The 19,498-nt window shown below is 42.1% G+C and overlaps 1 protein-coding gene across 2 annotated transcripts in view; it reads left to right on the top strand.

The window, feature by feature from the left end:
- Nucleotides 1–3,773: 3,773 nt before the first annotated feature.
- Nucleotides 3,774–19,498, top strand: part of RMDN3 (regulator of microtubule dynamics 3) — a 41,189-nt gene continuing 25,464 nt past the window's right edge. The window contains exons 1-6 of one of the 2 annotated variants that reach the window (XM_082761413.1): nt 3,774–4,114; nt 5,377–5,572; nt 6,233–6,379; nt 10,989–11,256; nt 12,651–12,753; nt 14,096–14,156. In XM_082761413.1, the coding sequence (XP_082617539.1) occupies nt 3,865–4,114; nt 5,377–5,572; nt 6,233–6,379; nt 10,989–11,256; nt 12,651–12,753; nt 14,096–14,156 (1,025 nt within the window). In that variant the 5' untranslated portion in view covers nt 3,774–3,864. Of the gene's footprint in view, nt 4,115–4,270; nt 4,509–5,376; nt 5,573–6,232; nt 6,380–10,988; nt 11,257–12,650; nt 12,754–14,095; nt 14,157–19,498 lie in introns of those variants that run through there. The other variant, XM_082761414.1, reaches the window with a different exon arrangement.

The raw sequence follows: 19,498 nt of genomic DNA on the forward strand, positions 1-19,498 counted from the left end.
ATCAGCAACTATAATCAGCTCCTACTTTTCTTACTGATCTTCAGAAATAAGGCTTCAGGAGAAGGCAGAAGGATGTTCCCATGTGGCCGAGCTCAGGCTGTGGCACATCGTGTCCTTCCTGCCTGACCTGGGGCCAGTTTATCTGCGCTGCCACGGGTTACTGATTAACTCCGGCAGGGATCGAGAGAGAAAAATACACATTTCTGCTCACTAGTCTAAAGGGAATACTCAGAGACAATTTTTGCTGTTCCTATCATGCCTGTTGGTTTGGGCATGACAAAAACAAAGAAACAACAAAACAAACTAATGGACGTTGATGTTGTCATATTCCTAAAGTGTGCCCCAAATATCCTGATGTATTCGTTTTGAGCTGTATGTCGATACCTCACCCCATAGGTTAAACCCCTGCTCCTTCAGATCACCTGCATGCCCAGAACGGTCTTCCCAAATTCCCTAGTGTCAGAACAGGCCAAATGTTTGTTCCTAACACTTATTTTCTGGTGTAAACATGTGTTTGGCTTCTAACATGAGAAGCTGAGGCATAATTTTGCCACCATTACCCAGTGAATGAAAAGGAAGTGCTTTCTCCTGCTAACTTCAACTCGGTTGTGTTTGCTTCCCACAGGAGCACCCAAATCTACCACCCGGTGACCCAGACCAGGTGGTCTCTGCTGTGAGTGTGTTCCCATCCCACTGGCCATGGGAAGAAGCCTAGAGGTGAAATCCAGACCCTTGCATCTCTCTGCAAATTAAAGAGAAAAAAAAAGAAGGAAAAAAAATCATCCAGGGCTCTTGCAGAGTGGCGTGCTGCCAGGCGCTTGCTCTCGCTGCCTGCTTTGGCTCTTACAAGGTTCTTTCTTGGGGGGAGGCAGGGAATAAAAGAGAGGAAAAAGAAAAACAGAGCCTGCACACAATATTTTGGTATTGAATTTCCTGTTGAGATACCGAAATCTGGGAGGCAGCCCAAGCACTCTGCATGGCAGTGGCGTGAGAGCAAGCCATAAAATGCGGTGCAGTACAGCCCAGCGGTACCATCCATCATCAGAAAGCAATTATCGCCCCTTGGCGCTGGCTCCGACCTGTCTACTTAAAGTCGTGGTTGGACATGGGCAGCAATAATTTGTGGAAAAGAAAGCAAAAGGTCACTTGGCTCTGCCATAGATCATCGCACTGTTACAACAGTAGCACATGAAGAGCTCTGCTTTTCCCCATCTGACATCAGTGGCTTTTTCTGGTAACACTCCCTTCTTTTTGCAGCTCCCAAGACTGAAAGAGGGGAGCTTTAGTTAAGGCATTAGGAAGAAATCCTTCACTCAGAGGGTGGTGAGGCACTGGCACAGGCTGCCCAGAGGAGCTGTGGCTGCCCCATCCCTGGAGGTGTTCAAGGCCAGGCTGGATGGGGCTTTGGGCAACCTGGTCTGGTTGGAGGTGTCCCTGCCCATGGCAGGGGGTTGGAACCAGCTGGTCTTGAAGGTCCCTTCCAGCCCAAACCACTCTACAATTCTATAAAATATAACCAGCCCACAGATTCACTGCATTTACTGTGGGATAGAGAAATTAAAACGCAAAAGCCTGGAGCTCATGATTTTGCCATTAATTTTATCATTAATATCTTCCTTGCCTTAGGCAGAGTCCATCTCCAACTAAAATACTGCGATCTCAACCAAAAGCCAGTGGTTCTTTACACCCTCTGTATCATGGCAAGTCCTATGAATGGTTTGCTCTCTAAAATAACCATTTCAGACTCCTGGAAGCTGTCCAGCCTTCAGCCAGCAAAGAGTGAGGTTTTGAGAGATGTCACACTGCAGAGTGCTCCCAGAGCCCTCCACCAGCCTTCAGGCCACAATTCCAGACCCAGAGCTGATGGTCCAAGTGACCTGCGAGCCCCTCTGCTCTGGGGATGAGGAGCACTCATTACATCAAAAGATTTGCTATTCCAGGAACACCACGCTTAATGAAAACTTGAGGTGTATGAAAATAATTCCACTGCCTTGTAGTAATGAAGAATTGCTTCCTAATTACCAAGCAAGTTGTTCATCCACAGCACTGGGTCCTTGCAACCTGTTGGCTTTGATCCTGCTCCAAGTGATGATGCTGTGTGTTTTTATGAGGAGCTGGTGATTCTCACTCCACATTTTGATGTCATGTGGGAGAAATAGACTTCCTCCCCCAGAGAGATAAGGATAAAATGCCTCTGAAAGTCATCTGTGCTTCGTGCTAAGCTCTGGTTTGTGTGTCAGATGCGAGGCCATTTGTCACTGGTCACAGCGTCAGCATCCTGTCTGGCACGTCTGCTGGAGATCTGTTAGCAAACAGACCCAAAGTGTCTCTGTAAAACCAAATTACAAGGTTATTTTAGGAAAAGTAAAGCATTTAGAAAATAAAAAGAACTTAAATCAGTCTACATGCATGTTCATTTCCCCAGAGCCCCACTGTATTCCAGTAACCTACATGGTGGGTCTGGTAGTGTCAGCAGCTTCACTGATGATTTAGGATTTATGCCCTCCCTCTGGCCCCAGCAAAAGGATTTGTGGGGAAATGGGAAAGGACATTATTACTGCTTTACCTTCAGCAGCAATCTCTTTGTTTCAGAAGGGTTTCATGACAATGACAAAAACACCAGCGCAATTTTGGGGTTGTTTGCAGGACTGGCACGTTTCAGGGCAAAAAGGTAATGACTGGGAAGGCAGGCTGTAGGATATTATGTGAGCAGCTGAACCTGTTACGGTGATAAACCCAAAGGAGCTTATGAAAACCAAAAGAAAAAGAAAGAAAATGAAATCCAGTGGGGATATCAGGTCTTTACAACACTCCACCTGACCAGCCCAATTTTTTTTTCTGCTGAATCATGAGGGGTTAAAGGGAAAGAGTAACGGGGCTCAAGCAGGAGCTATTATTTCCGGAAATTATTTCTTTCACAAAACCTTGTTTTTATTACTTTCATTAAAGTGCAACACGAGACGAACAGGAACAGCAGGCTGCAGCACGGTGTTACTCTGATAATATCTTTAATATCCGCAGGACCATGAATTTGTGCTGCCCTGGGTTATATGTAATAACCGCACGAAGAAATTCAGCCTTCCATCTCCGTGCCCGCTGGAAGGTGCTCCTGTAGTCATTGCCCGAAATATCTGTATCAGTGAGAAAGGGATGGGGCAGGTCCCTGGCACAAGGGTTTCGTTGGGTGCTGGTGGCACCACGGTTGTTGGCGAGGCTGTGCTGTGGCTGTAGGGTTTGTGGTGGTGTTGCTGTGATTGTGGTGGTGTAGGGATTGTGGTGGTGTAGTTGTAGGAACTGGGGCAGTGTGGTGCAGCTATAGGTTTAGGTGTAGGTTTAGGTTTAGGTTTAGGTTTAGGTGTAGGTGCAAGTGTAGGTTTAGGTTTAGGTGTAGGTTTAGGTGTAGGCTCAGCTATAGGTGCAGGTGTAGGTTTAGGTGTAGGTTTAGGTGTAGGTGTAGGTGCAGCTATAGGTTTAGGTGTAGGTTTAGGTATAGGTGTAGGTTTAGGTTTAGGTGTACAGATACACGTGCAGGTTTAGGTATAGGTACAAGTGTACGTACAGGTGTATGGGGTAGGTGTAGGTATCAACACAGGTGTTGGTGTAGGTACAGGTGTTGCTGTAGGTGCACGTACAGGTGCAGGTACAAGTGTAGGTACAGGTATTGCTACAGGTACATGTGCACATACACACATGTACACATAGACACTCACACACACCCTCGCACAGGCCCAGCCCCCGCCGGGCCCCTCCCTCCGGCCGAGGCGCGGGGCTCTGACGCCTCCTGACGCCACAGCGCGGCCCGGCCCCGTTCCCCCCGGTCCCCCCGGGTCCTCCCGGCCCGGCCCGCCCCGTCCCCCCGCAGCCATGGCGCGGCCCGGGCCCGGCCGCCCGTCGCTGGGGCTGGGGCTGGCGCTGGGCGCCGCGGGGCTGGGGCTGGGGCTGGGCCTCGGCCTCGGCCTGCTCCGGCGGCGCCGCACGGGAGACGGCCGGGATCCGGAGCGGGATCCGAATCGGGATCGGGATCAGGACCGGGATCGGGATCAGGACCGGGATCGGGCTCGGCCCGGCGGGCTCGGCCCGGGCTGCGCGGAGGCCGTGGGGCGGCGGAGCCAGGGTAGGGACCGGCGCGGGGAGCGCGGGGTTAACGCACGTGGGGGCAGGTTTTTTCTTCTTTTTTCTTTAATTCCTTTTTGTTTGTTTGTTTTGTTTTGTTTTGTTTTGTTTTGTTTCCCAAGCTTGGGCAAAGCTGCAGGGGTAGAAAACGAGGCTGCGTCTGTTTGTGGCATCGCTCGGGTTTTAAAAGGAGCAGGGCTTGGCAGGGGGGGACTGGCCACGGACAGGTGCTCCCGTAGCTCTGCAGCCAACAAAAAAAAAGACCAAAAAACAAGAAAAAAGGAAAAAAAAGAGTGCTCTCACCTGAATGCCTTGGCTGGGTTACCTAAAGACCTGTCACTGCTTCTGTGTTGGGGGGGACGGACGGACGGACTTGTAAACAGTCCTGTGAGGAGGTAACGAATTAAAATTCACAAATGTTCATTTGTTTGTATGGGCTGGGTGATCTCACTGTATCTACCAGAAGACTTAAAAGATCAGGCAAACTGGTAAATGTTGTAGGTTGGCCCATGCCGATGACGTGTGTTGATGACAGCTGCAATTTGAAGCCCGTTGTCTGCTCTTTGGGTTTCTGTTTCGTTTTCCTGAATAAGAATAGAGTTGTGGCTTGGGTGTTGTTTTTTTTTGGTTAGTTGGTTTGGTTTGGCTTGTATCGTTGTTCGTTTTTATTTGTTATTTAAGATATTTAACATAATTTTTATTTAACATTTGTTTAACACTGGGGACAGAATAGTCTGTCCACAGTTAGCTGTACTGCCCTTGTTCATTGCCACGTGTTACCTTGTAGGCTGGTTGTTCTCCTGGCTGGTGGCCTCCAGAGCTGATTGCAATTCAAAAGAAAAGTAGACTAGTTTTCACATGTAATGTTGATACAGAAGTATGCAGAACAGAAATTGAATTAATTTGCAGTCAGGACTTCTTAAAAACAGCAATTTGCTTTTCTGCAGTGGTCCTAGTGATGTTCAGCATAGATTTTGCTCTTTTTCTAGATTTTTCACAAGGGGATATCTAGGGAAGTGTAGTTAAAAGAGCTTTATTCACCTGGATTAGTGTTGCACAACTGTTAGGTGTGGCTATGTGCTGGTGTCAGAGAGGGGAGTGGTAAACCAGTGGAAGAACCCAAAACCCTAGGCCAGGTCAGGAGGCAGTACTCAAGATTAACTCTTATATCCTCCATTTTCTGAAAACAAAGCTGAACTGAGATTTCCTACGAGAAATCCCTTTCCATTTGCATCTAATGAACTTTTTCTCATTTTTTTTAAGCCCTGTCCAAAATGCCAGTTCCTGTAGAGGCAGGAGATGGTGTTGTGTACACACCTCTGCTGACACAGGATGAACAGGTGGATGTTCTCGACCGCCTGGACTTCATGTTGAGAAACATTGCAGAGCTAAGGAAAGAAGTGGAGGAGCTACGAAACAGCCTGCAGCACTTAGCTGGAGAAATCGTTGGTGAAGTCAGGTGAGTATCGACCCTTCTCCTTCCTCATCTTTTCCTATCGTTGTGCTTTTGTACTCCATAGCACAGGAAAACAGCCATGATTAATTAAGTGTATGTTAAGTGCAGAATGAAAAAGTGGAAAAAAAGTCTCCTTAGTTTCCACTGGCGTCTTGGCCTCCAGTGAGATTAATATAAAAATATGTAAAAATGTATATTTAGCCAAGTTTGCATTTTTTTTCTTCTGGAATAGTAAGTATTGACACTTGCTTAGGACATATTCTAGACTAGGAAGGTTATTTGTTTTGTAAATCTTTGTCTCTTGTTACTGCTGTTTTGTCATTAAGTGCTGCCAACTGTAGGTGACATATGATACATAATAAAAGGTCTTAGGTTCTGCAAGGGGCTTCAGGATTCCTCTGCCTTTGTTCACTGAGGAAATCAGAGGAAGGCATGTGATATGATTATCCTTTTGCATATGTATTGCTGTGGTCAGACTTGCTTTAAGAGTAGAATACCATGGTACTGATGGTAGCAAGATGTTTGTGTAAGCAAGAGCAAGTCACCTTGTGAATTTTTTGGGGTATAGAGCACATTGGATAGAATCTGCTAGAGAGAGGTAGCATACGGAAGCAGAATCTCACCATCAAGTGGGTTTTGTTTCTCTTTTTGCCTTTCTTACAGGTGCCATCTGGAAGAAACGCAGAGAGTGACACGCCGAAGGCGTTTCCCGTTCCATAGGGAAAGAAGTGATTCCACGGGGTCCAGTTCAATTTATTTCACAGCCAACTCGGGAGCAGCTACCACAGATGATGGAGAAAGCGAAGGCGGGTAAGCAGAACACCATGTCTGAGGCAGCTTTTGTAGACTTTGGTGCCCAATTACTTATGAGCAGTGTCATGCAAAGAAAAGGTTTGTTTTCTTTTCCCTGCTGGCTGGCTGTCATCCTGGTTTTATTTGCTTTTATTGCAATAAGTCCACCTGATGTATTATGTAAGGGAAAGTTATTTCCCTCTGAGGCCCCAATGATAAAGACTGCTCCTTAAAAAGAAAACTGAAGCCTTCCAGTGGTGGTTATCAGCACGGGACATGTCTTTGCTACTGTACGCAGCTTGGTAGGAAAGTTAACAGTGTACTATAGGGAAATCAGCAATGCTCCAGTTGGTCTGGATCATAACTTTGGAATATAGATTTTTTTTATTACACTTCGATAGTGATTGCTGAAGGCAGATACAGCTCCCTGAGAATCTGAATGACACGGCACAATTTGAAGCACACACACACATGATAAAACCTCAGAAGGTGTTTGTTAGTGGGAGTTGGGAGTTTCAGGAATTCATTCTTAATGTATGATGGGTGATCAGGAGCTTTTGCCAGAAATAAGTGCTGTGATTTCAAGCATGACTTTTAGGGAGGTGGTAGGAGAGACTTAAAAAAAAAAAAAAAAAAAAAAAAAAAACCACAAACATTTGATTAGGAAACCTTGCAGGAAGAAGGGTATTAGGACCCCAGCCTGAAAATCAAGTGAGAGTTTTATCAGGCTACAAATAAAATTTCCATACATAATACATTTTAGAATGTCTGGAAAACTTGAGAAATCTAAACATACTCCCGTTAACTAACGTGTCGTTGGCTCGGGTATTTCTTGTGAATTTTTCTCAGTGTGTATCAGTGATCACTTTTGTTGCTTAGGTTCTTCTAATCTAAAACCAGGTGAAAACTACAGTATAATTGAAGAACACACACAAAGAATCCAGTATAAATGCAAGTATTGTGATATTAAAGGAAGAGGTCTGCTGCATACATGTGCCAGACTTCTGCCTTTCTGATGAAAGGCTACTGTGCCTTAATCAGATGAATTTTACAGCTTTTGAAGTATGTAGACATTTTCTAAAACACGCAGTGCTGGCACTAAACATTTTCCCAATGAAGTTGACATGAAGTACAATTTAAAGAGAGAAGTTAATTAAGGCACAAAGAGAAAGAGAGGCAGAATTGGGATGAAAGGTGCTGTTTGGTAGTGGCGTAATGACCAGTCAGCTGGTGCACACTGACACTTTGCAACATGGGTTTGTAATCAGGACACAAAGCTGCAATTACTGGAGCAGCCTCCTAGAACAAAGGACACAGATCTGTGGGAAAGCAGGCTTTCTTACTTCCAAATAGGTCGTTTTAGTGTTCAGTCTCAGTAACTGGAATTGGTGAGGCAGGAAAGAGCTGATATGGTGTCATTCAGGTGATAGAACTGCTTCATTCGTCTGAAGTGTGTGTTCATATGAAAGCAAAATTTGGGAGTAAGTGAGTCACGGTGGTGTAATGTGTCAGAAGGCTACATAATAAATTTTATATATATATATATATGTTTGTCTGTATATATATATAGTTGAAGGCAGGACCTGTGCCATCCAGATAACAACAGATGTGTTTAATCATCAGGTTGCCAACAGATATTTTATAAAGCATATTGAAAAGGGTGATATTTTTCAACAGATACCAGCCCCAAGTGGCATCTGATCATTAGAAATTTTTAAGTCACGATAGAGGCCAGGACGGATCCTAAGGTTTGCTCAGACTCTTCTTGGAGGACCTCAAGTGAAGTGTGGAGTGGGGGCATATTTTACTCTAAAACCTTGTTACTTTATCAGGAACCTTCTCATGGTTAGGGGATTTTTTACTTTTTATTTAAAATCTATAAGAAGTTTTAATGACTGGAGTGAAGAACTAATGGATAAGCAGCTCTCGTTTGAGGTAAATATAAATATATGTATGTATAGGATATATGAATGGTATATCTTGTCACTGTGGTATTTGTCCTACATAAATAAGTGTAAGGTTAGTCTGTTCAGGACCAGCTGCCTTTGGCATGCAGTGTTTTCTTCTAGAGATGTAAATACTATATTGTATTGTAGAAAATCAGGGTAGAAAATGCACTTTTTGGAAAAAGAATATTTGAGCTTTTTAGCAGCCGCTGGGAGGAAGAATAAGACTATCCTTAGATACGTTTCAGCCGTATATTCATTTCTGGCAATTGCATGCTTTTAATGAAATTCAGGGGGTGAAAAAAAGTCACATTTCAGCTTTATTTTATAAACCACATGGACCATATAAACCACATATAAACCACATATAAACCACATCTTCTCCGATTTCACATACAATTGACAAAAATCTCCACAAGCTTTCAGGAGCCTGGGGGTCTTGGGCTGTTACAGAACTTAATTTCTGTATATTGCTTTGGCACTGCTTTGGTCTTTCGGGCTTCTTCACCTCCTTCCATGTGCTTTTCAGTTCCAGATAGTGTGTTTTCATTTTCTGTCGGGATGTGTGCTAGCCAGAGGCCTCAACATACCAAAGCATTTAAGGACTTTCCATCATCATAAACTTGGGAAAATAGGCTGGTAATATCTAAATCCCTTAATCTTTCTAAAAACTCTTGAGTTTATGAAATTATATACAGCATTACATCTCTTTTTAAGCTGGCAGCATCTTGTATGAGCTGTCTTGGAGAAAACACATTTTTGTGGTGAAGAAAGGAGTGTATAGGAGCCACCTGTTGCTGCTTGTTTTTAAAGGCCTTACTGTGTTTCAGGATCCTTCAACGTGGAAAGTGGTTTAAGTACTGAAATCTTTGCAGCCACCAGTGAAATGTTGCAGTGAAACAATATCACCGCAGTGGAGCCCACAGCCATGCTGCTTAGTGGGTTAGGATGGGAAATAATGAATTGGGCTAAATCTCGGCCACAGAGGAAATTTGAGGAGTTTTTGTTTAAGTACTGAAAATGACATAGTCTAAGGAACTAATGATATCATTAACCGTGAGAAAATACCATGAAATTAAGCTTTTAGCTCGATCTGAATGAGAGCCGTGCCAGTGTCACCTACCACCATGTTGTAAGTAGGCAGTGCGGAATTTAATGAAAAACCTTCAGCACATCACCCTGTGTTTGGTTTCCACGTTGTGCAGGGATGCCAGATGACTGTTACTTTACTTCTTGTCTTATTTGTATATTTTTTAAACTACAAAATGGTACTTTTTAAAATTTATAGTTGCAGCCTGTGGTGAATGAGGCTATTTGCCTTCTACCAGAAAGGGAAATGCTTGAGCATAATTGGTGGTTCTTAGAAAACTGAAGTTTTGATAGCCAAATGTACTTTGTTATCTGTCTGTGGCCAAATTAGTGTAACTGCTTTCTTTAGATACGCACACTAGTCACATATCTGTATCTCCAGACAAAGGCAGCTAGCTTCACATGCAGAGTGATGGATTCTGCCTTGGAGAACAGTGTGGCCAGGACAAAAGGGAATACAGCTAAAGTTACCGAATACTCCCAGGCTGTGACAGCTTTTAATTCTAACTTTTAGAAGTTCAGCATTTAACTTGGGCACAGGTTAATTAGGAAACAGCAACAAATATCGTCTAGAATTAAACATTTATGGGATTTGAAGCTTACTGCTTCAGGAAGGTTGCCTTCTACACAGATAAACTAATGAAATCCGAATATAAAAGTACAAATTCTTAAATTCCTGGCTAACTTGGGCTGCTCCTTCCAGTTAAGCACTCACAGAAGAATGTGAGGGGGTCAAATAGGTCAAGAAATCTTCTTCAAGTTGTTTGAAACTATGCCCTCACGCTCATTCTGTAAGTAGGTACTGTACCACAATTATATTATGCTGCTTTAAATTTGCAACTTAGGTGCCTGTGTATGATGTGGGGGAGCTGAATTTTAGCCATTTTCAGCAGTTTTGATCTAAGCTTTATCCTGTTTCTTTTGACTAATTTAGCAGCTAATCACTGCCCAGGTTTTTGTTCATGGGGTGCCCTTCTTTGGCTCATCTGCCATCTCCTTGCTTAACTTTTGCTCAAGCCAAATAGTTTGGATTGCTCCCCTCCTGTTTTGTACCTTTTCAGTGGGAACAAGCTTTTTTGTGTTTAGCACTCAAACAATATAATGGAGGTATTAGGTATTGCCAAAACAGGTATTATGTCTGAATTTCCTGGAACAGGTTAAAAATCTCAAATTATATTTTCTACGTGGATGAGCGTGTTGGATCTTTTGTTGAAATTTTCTTTTACAATTCATGCATTTAACTAAATTGTTCTAGCTCTCTTCTTAGTGTTTAATTCTTACAGTTAAAAGGCCTAAGGGAAGCTTTTAAAGTGTGTGGACAAGATATGGACCTTGTGACTGGGCTCTACTTAACTTTTCAGGGGCTTCCTTTCTTTCTTCAACCTTTCGTGGTTGTATATGTTACATGAGAAATAATGAATGGTGTGTCATTTGAAAGGCTTGTATCACACAGCATTCTCTGAGATAAACTGAGATACATTACTCTGTTAGGAAGAGTTGTTTTTTGTGTACCATATGTGTCATAGCCCAGCATCTCCTCAGACTAATTTTCCATTCTTTTTTTTTTTTTTTCTTTTTTTTTTTCCTGAAAGGTACACCACAGCCAATGCGGAGTCTGACTATGACCGGGAGTCTGAGAGAGAGAGTGAAGAAGGGGAGGACGAAGTGAGCTGTGAAACAGTGAGAACAGTGCGCCGGGATTCCCTGGATCTTGTCAACGAGGATGAAACACCTTTAATCTTAGATTCCTTGCTGGAGGAAGGACTGGGTCAGCTACTACAGCAGGCTGACCGCTTGCATAATGGACATGAGCAAGAGAAGAGAGAGGGATTCCAGCTGCTTCTGAATAATAAACTGGCGGTAAAGGTTGCCTTCTTATATCTTCCAGCAGTGATTTGTGTTTTTAGCTAAGTAGCTGGGAAAGAGGAAATTGCATTTCTTAGTGGGATCCAGGTTCTATACAACAACTGGGCCCGTTTTCAGCTGCCCTCTTTCTCAGGAGCAGCCTAGGAGCTGGCTGAAGACCAAAACGGGTCAGGCTACAGCAGCAGCCAGTTCCCAGTCCCTATCTGTCCTGGAGCTCCACTACATCGTGTCATCACTTTCCCTGAGTGAGCACCGCACAAATGCAAAGTAACAGCGGGATGTCTATACAATAAACTCAGCTAGTGTTTTGATAACCTGGATATGTCACTGTATCATACATGTGATACAAAACTATCCTGATTCAGTTTATGTTGGTGCTGCAGCTGAGGTGAGAGAATGTAGCACAGGTCTGTTCTACTCCAGCTGTCACAGGGAGCTAGCTTTTATCTCTGGCCGCGCACAGTGAGGCACCCAGCCTTGAAATGTGCCTTGCTGAATGCAGCATTGCTGCTGTTGTGATCTACAGCGGCTAATTCAGGACTGCCTTTGCTGCAGTTGTACCATCACCCTCTGTTAGCATTTATCTGAGAACTACATAGCCATTAAAGACAACTTTTTAGGTTTTAAAAAGCAAAGCCTGTACTACTCCTGTGTTTCCATGAGTTACAGAGGGAAAGATATAAAAGATGACTTGATCATTTCTAATTCCAAGGGAGTTTTTTCCTTCCAATTGGGAAGAAATGGCGGAGTTGTCAGTTTCTGAAATACTTTTGTATGCTTCTTTATTGTGATCTCCCACTTTTTTTATATTTACAGCACCATTGCAAAATAAACCAGATTAGGTGGTTGTGTTTTTAAGTTTACTTTTTTTTTAAAAAAAAAAAAAAAAAGCTTGCATTTGTTAGAATATAACTGCTCCAGTTTTACTAGTGCACCTCTGGTTCAAGAATGACCCAGGAATTGAAACTGAGTGCTGACTGAAACGTGAATAATAACATTCAATTTCTGATTTTAATGAAGTGGTGAGGTTTGGGGTTGTTGTTTTTTTGTTGTTGTTGTTGTTTTCTTCCTCCAGTGTTTTCAGGTTAGTGGAGACTGCCAAAAAAATGACCCCAGTATAACCTCTGAAGTGAAGGGAGGCCTTGTTAGAGGGCAGCAGTCACTAGATTAGTACCAGAAGTGTAACATTGTAAGCTTATAAATTCAGCCACTCAATTTCCTCTTTTGAGGTTCTGCTTCAGTTCTTGTAGACTTGGACCTTTTAAGGTTTCAGAAATGTCTGTGCAACTTGTAGTATCTGCCCTCTCTTGATTTTTCCCTCTTGTTCTATCAATGGCAGAATGGATGTTTTACATAGTTGGTGCATCTCGTTTATGTTTTTACTGCAGTATGCGGACCAGAGAGACTTTCTTTGGCGCCTGGCCCGAGCATATAGTGATATGTATGAAATCACAGAAGACACGGATGAGAAGAAAACATATGCATCTGATGGTAAGGAATTGTGTGTTCATGGAAAGGAGAAGGGGGTGTTTAAACCTGATGCTACACTTACAAACCCTGCACTGCAGACTGTGTGGGGGCATTATGTGGTTGTACTGTGGTGGTTGGTGGTATGCATTCTGAAAGGCAGCATAAGAGGACCAAAAGCTACTTAAAAATGTACAAGTTTGTTTCTCAAACCTATCTTAAATATATCCTGTGTGATAGTAAGATAAGTTTTTGCTTTATTCCATTTGTTTTTTCTTGTGTTGCTGACATGTGCAGGTACTTAAAAAAACTAAATGCGTCTGTTTAGTTAGTGAAATCAGTTTCGTTTCATTTCATTCTCCTTTACTATCTTGAATTTGATTTTTTGGCAAGTTTGTAGGTGGGTCAGAACAAAACAAATTATCATATTTATTTTATTAAAGATGTGTGACAAAAGATTCTATTCTAAAACATCTCTATCCTGTTTATTATCCTAATAAACAGGATAGAGATTTATCCTAATAAAGCCTAAATATACTTTTTAATATTATAAGTAATATAATTATTTTCTGGAAACCACTGTAGCCATTTAAAATGTGAAATTTACCTTCTATTTGGATAGTTCTTTTTGCCTTTAATAGGTGCTTAATTCTCATTTTTTTGAGTCTGCAGGTTCTTAGAGGAAAGAAGGGAAGTGAGGCAAATTCTAGATCTAAGGCTGTGGAATGAATCAGAACAAAACCATTGCAAACTTTGTTAACTTTTCTTGACACGTTAGGGAAGATACTTTTTGTTACAGATGAATGTACTTCCAAATAGGGTGAAATCATGTTGACAGGTCAAGAAAATTTGCTACTGTGCTTAAAATTCACATGATCTCTTTGAGTGATATTGGATGCTCCATATCACTGCAAGGGTGTGAAATTATATATGGATGTGGTGGTTTCACACCAGTAGCAAGCTAAGCTCTGCCATGTTGTTCTCTCACTCCCCCTCCTCAACAGAACAGGGGGAGAAAATGTGATGACAAAAAAAACCTTGCAGGTTGAAATAAGGACAGGGAGATCACTTACCATTTACTGAAATGGGCAAACCAAACTCATCATGAGGAAGAATAATTTATTGCCTATCACTAAGAGTCTAGAGCAGTAAGAGTTAAAAGCAAACTAAAAACACTTTCCCCCCATCCTTTTCTACCTGGTCCCCCCGGGCAGTGCAGGGGAAAAGGGTTGTGGTTGGTCCATACCACTTTGTCACTTGACTGTCCTTCACCATCACTCTGCCCCTGCTCCATGTGAGGTCCCTCCCTCCTTAGAGGAGGCTAGGACTGAAAGTGGCTGAATTTCTTACCTCTGACCACTTGCAGGGAAAGAAGAGCTGGAGATTGCCTTTCAGAAATGGGATGAAAGTGCTGAGTGTCATCAGTGGTATGTAATTCTCTGTCCTGTTTTTAAGAAGGATAGGAAAACTGGAGATTGCTGTGAGCTGAGCTGCATTTAAAAACTGTTTAAGGAAAAAAAGCTTATATGCTCATATTTGATGTACACTTCGTTAATGCTATTTTCCTTAAAAAGACATTTCTTAATAGCTGTGGTTAATTGGCGTAAGTAGTAGTTTTACAGACAATAGCTTTCATTGCAGTTATAGAAGTAAACTAAGGATGCACCTCTAGATGAAGCTTGGAGAAATAAGCTATTGGCAAAATGGGTTTGAGATGAATGAGTACAATGAGCCCTATTAAATTTAGCATCAGTGTGAATTTAGCAGACTAAACTGCGTTTTCTTTGGGCTTCTGATAGCTTAGGTGCATATATTGTGAAAGGTTGAAATGAAGGCAAGTTTGCTTTAGAAGCCTTCCTGGGAACTGGGAAATTCCCCTTGTAGAAAGCGGAAGACGACTGTTTGCTCAGCAGACGACTTTTGGGCCCGTGTACGTGCCTGAGCAGGATGCTGCAAGCCTCTTGCCGCAGAAACGAGCTGAACTCCAGCAGTACCACTTGTGATTGTGCAGACCCTGGGAAAATGTGTCTGTGAGCGTCCTGTTCTGTGCTGGTGCAGACGGGCTGCCAGAGAACGTCTCTCACAGATAAGCTACAGAAAGCTAGCCTGAGCGCTCAGCATGGTGAGGCTCACTTTATTTTCTTTCACAAGTCCTCTATTTCCTTTGGCCCCTTTTCAGCCCCCTGTAGAGTAAGATGTATATCCTTTACAGCCCAGCTCACAGCCAGCTGCACAGCTGTGGGGGCAAAGTCTTGGGAGTTACACATTAAATATGTACGAAGTTTTTCCTTTGTGTTCCTCCAACATTCTTGGGTTAATTGCTGGTTTTTCTTCTGTCACTGACATTTCAATAACGCTCTGCTGCGCGGAGATGCTTGCTTTATGTCAGGAGTGTGATGTATTTGCCTCAGTCGGCTAGGCCTGCTAGCGTGGGCTTAGTGCTGCGCCAGTGTTCCTACATTTATCTTAATTCTGGAGGAAGGAGAAACATCGTTCTTATCAGATAGCTTTTTTTCAGTTGTCTGGAGAGTGTCTGCTGTCCGGGACTGCTGTAGTCTGATTGTGTATGCTGCTTGTCACTCTGCAAATGAGATTGAAATCTTTGAAATGAGTTGAGAAAATAGCAGTAGAGGCACATGGCTTTCTTTGTCCAAAGATACTTTTTTTTTTTTTTTTTTTTTTTTTGTGGTAAAAGATGAAATGATCTGCAATTTAACCAAGCAGTATTTGTGTAAATGCTGCAGTTGACAGGATTTTGGTTCTAATTCGGGGTATAATGTATATATACTTATAAAGCTTAGCTTTATAATACAGAGTTTGATTGCGTGCAGAGTAGTTACTGCAATGGGACGTTTAGTCATGTGTTTCCAACACAAAATGTCAAGCCTTTTCAGCTGAGCACGCTGCCATGTTAAAATCCATGCTGAACTTGTTCCATAACAGCTTTGGTGAAAGAGCACGCAATTCTCGTCCTGTTAGACCTGTCCTTTTTCCAAACAGGAGTAAGGCTTCTGCACATCAACATCTTCCTTCTAATTATAAAGAACAGCTGCAGAAAGGGCTGCTGGAGAAAGGAAATAGCAGAACAGTATGTGGGAGGCATGGGATTTATTGGAGATGAATATCTAACTACCTTTATCAGATGCAGAGATTATTTGCTGTCATGAATCTAACAGGAAATTAATTCCCATTCCAGCTCTGTTGGGGTCATGGGATGGTCGCAAGCTGTTTTAATTACAGTCTCTTCTTATGCTAATTAATTTTACCATGAGAAAAAATGTATTGCTAATGAAATACTGCTTAGTACATTGAACGATATTGAAATACATTGTTCATATATTTGAAAAACATGGGATAAAGTATAATCCTAAAAGACTAGTATTATAGTTTGTTTTCCTTTTATTTGAGTAATGAGTATATTGCTCAGAATTACTTTTAGTTCATCATGCTGTCTGCTTAGGAAAAAATGTTCAGGAAAATATAAGGGGAGGGAAAAAAGGAAAGTATACAATGATCAATTTCCTCTGGTTTGCCATCCTTAACTGCAGCAGGCAGAAGTGCAGAGGTGCGTTCACTGTCAGGTGATGGCCCTTGTGCTCTGCCAGTTTGTGCAGTCCTGTTTGCACCTCCACAGTACTTCTGTTGTCCATGTTGTCCATACCATCCTCCAGTACAGGTGCTGCAACATGCTCCATGTAGAAAAAAAAATGCTTGCTCTGAATTTGTGGGTAGAGGTTTTAAAACTTTCCTTGGTTTTGATTTGATGCCATTGCTCTTGGTTTATGGAGAAGTGAGCAGGGGCTGATTATTCACACTTTCTTAATTGACAGTTTTATTCTTTCAGTTGTTTCTCTTCTGTATCGGTCCCCTTGCTGAAGACTCCTAATCTTTTATTAGATTATTTTGAGGAATCATTTTATTGTCCTCATCACCCCTTGTCTCTCTGTATTCTATTTTGACTGTGTCTTTTCTTTTTTTTTTTTTTTTTTTAAGACGGGAGTTAAAGGAGCAGCATGGATTTCTGTAATTCTAATGTGATGATCCTTTTTGTTCTTACTTCCATATACAGTAATCAATGCTGTCTTTTTCCACAATGTATTAAATTGATGTTTTAATAGAAATATTCCAAGCAATTTTAGTAGTTCTTCACTTGAAGCTTGTGACTGTGTATGTATCTATGGGTGCATTTTTCATGTGTGTATTATGTCATGTTGGCTGTTATTTTCTGTTTTCTCAATTGCAACTTAATGTTTATGGCTTAAGGTACAGTTTTGCTGCTTTTTTGGTGCTTATTCCTTGCACTCTATGTTATTTTATATTCTTCGCTCCTGTTGCACAAATCATTCCCTGTTTAATTGGCTTTACATTGAGATGCATGTTAAGCAGGACAGGAGATACTCTGCATACAGTCTAATCATCATTGCAAGCAAAGCTTCTTTTTCTTCTCAATGTCTCATAGTTATTGCAGTAATGAGTGATATTTAAAAGCTATAGACAAAGTAACAGTGAACAAGAAGGAATTGCTGAGTGCTGGCTAAGGCAACAGCAAGTGGAGAGTGACTGGCTGCAGCTTGGGACTGTTCTGTGGCTGGATCATTTGAAGGCTTTGGCAGCATGATAGCAAATGGTTTCTCAAGAACAACAGGGAAAGCAGTAAGTGTCTGGGACTCTGTCTGGATCTGCCCAAATATGAAGGAGAGTCCTTTCATGGATCTCCTGGGTCTTTTTGACATTAAGTTTGGTACAAAGCTGCTATTGTAGCCATGTGCTCTTGGAACTCAGCTGGTCCCAAAAGAGCCATCTCTGCAGAATGGTTGAAGCAGAGCTGAGATTTGATCAGCGCCACACAGACAAGTCAGCCTTTGTACAGCAGGACTGACCTCTGGCTGTGCTTTGCTTGTAGGCACTGTTCTGGAACACAGAAACATGTAAGGGTTGTCTTGGGTGTCTGATGTATTTAGTGCCTTCCGAATAGATCTGTATAGTGTGAGCTGATGGATAGTACGCCAAGTGTTCTTTATGCATACGTACTCCTTTCTTATAATTACCTGGTTCTTATTTTTGATGCAGATATAAATGTAATTCTTTTGCTTTAATTGGGTAGATATTTCCAAGTAAATAATTTGATTTGTTAACAGATTTCAGCTCATGAATAGGAGGACAGCACAAGCTTGTAGATTTGTTCTCGTTTACTTTCAGGAATGGATGTAGGAGTCATCATTTTACAAACCTGTGCAGTTTGCTGCTTAGACGTGAGCATGTGACATTGTCACAGATGAAGTGTGAGAAACAGATTCACCCTTGTTAGAATCCCCTGCCCATTTTGATGTGTGTGTTTTCAGTGCAACAGCAAGCACGTAACAGCAGCTGTAAGGATCAGGAAAGCAGAGAGCAGTGTGTTAGCCTTGGCTTCAGCTCCTGTTGTTAAAAGAAATATTGGAAGTACAACCAGAGCAGTAAGGGATTTCAGAGGTCCATCTGGGAAAAATTTTGCAGGTGCTGTATTCCCAGTTTTTGTCTGAGTTGAATATTTTGTTTTGAAAATGAAATGCTGACTGCTGAAAGCTGTCATTGCAGAAGTCATGAGCTTTGGCCCATCTTGGAGGTATTATGTATGTTGATGTGAATCAGGGGAGGATGTGTTCTTGGGCTTGATGAGCCTCTGAAGTGTGTGCCCCCTCTTCTACAAGTCTGTTGCTTTCAAAGATCAGCTTGCACACTTGATAGTCGCTGAATGGTGTAACAGCCCTTTTAAATTCAGTTGGTACATTTGGCTGTCCTGTGGGTGGATATCATTTTTTTTTGAGAAGTGACAGCACTCCGGATATTACTTGAAGATAGCTTTAATTTTAACAATTGGCAGTACTTCAGGATTTAACTCTTCATGGATTACTGCCCAGAATTGGCCAATTTTGAGTTATGCCTGGATTTCTGAGCTGAGCTTTTTGTGTTCCCAAGGTGGATTAAACAGGGGAATTACTGACAACAAATTAGGGGCAGAAGCAACTATAGCAAATAGGAATATTCATTGCATGATATTCCAGCACTTACAGGAGGAACAATAGCGTTCAACTCAAGCCACCTGAATGGATTCCTCAGGCTCCCAAAGGTCCTGCCTTTCTCCAGGGCTGGCAGCATCCTGAAGCACCTCTCTGTCCCAAGCCATGGAGGCTTCAGGAGTGGGGATGCTGGAGGAGAGCCAGGGAAGACGAAAGTAATGAAAACTGTGAGCAGGGACAGAAGAAATCTCAGCAGGCAGCACTTATCCTTCCTTCTTTCTGTCCTTCTCTTGAAAACAGCAAAGAAACTTGATGTCACAGACCGTGGGTTGTTTTTTATTTGCTAGACATGAAGAAATGAGCTGTCTTGTTTAAACTGTAATCTCTGAATCAAGGACTATTAACTACTAATTGGCCCCAACATATTCCCTTTTTAAAAAAAAAAAAATATCTCAAGGGATGATTAATATAAAAGTGGTGTGAAGGGAAGCAAGCTGTAAGAAAATGATTTTTATGAGATTCTGTACCCTGTTCCCATGAAAAATTTGGCCACCAGTAGTTCTTCAGAATATGATAAGTTGGTCTGGGCTTGCTGTTGGATAGGAGCAGGTGAAGTTGATGAAATCTTCAAGTATTAATTATGATTCTGATGAATCTTGCAGAAATACAGAGGTTGTTCTGGAATAATAATAGCGTTCCAACTTGATTTTTAGTATACCATTTGATTTGCATCTCAGTCTTTTAGATGGAAGCTGTTTAACCACACAAAT

Source organism: Aythya marila, assembly GCF_965140915.1.
Source record: "Aythya marila genome assembly, chromosome: 5".
In the NCBI taxonomy this organism is placed as follows: Eukaryota; Metazoa; Chordata; class Aves; order Anseriformes; family Anatidae; genus Aythya; species Aythya marila.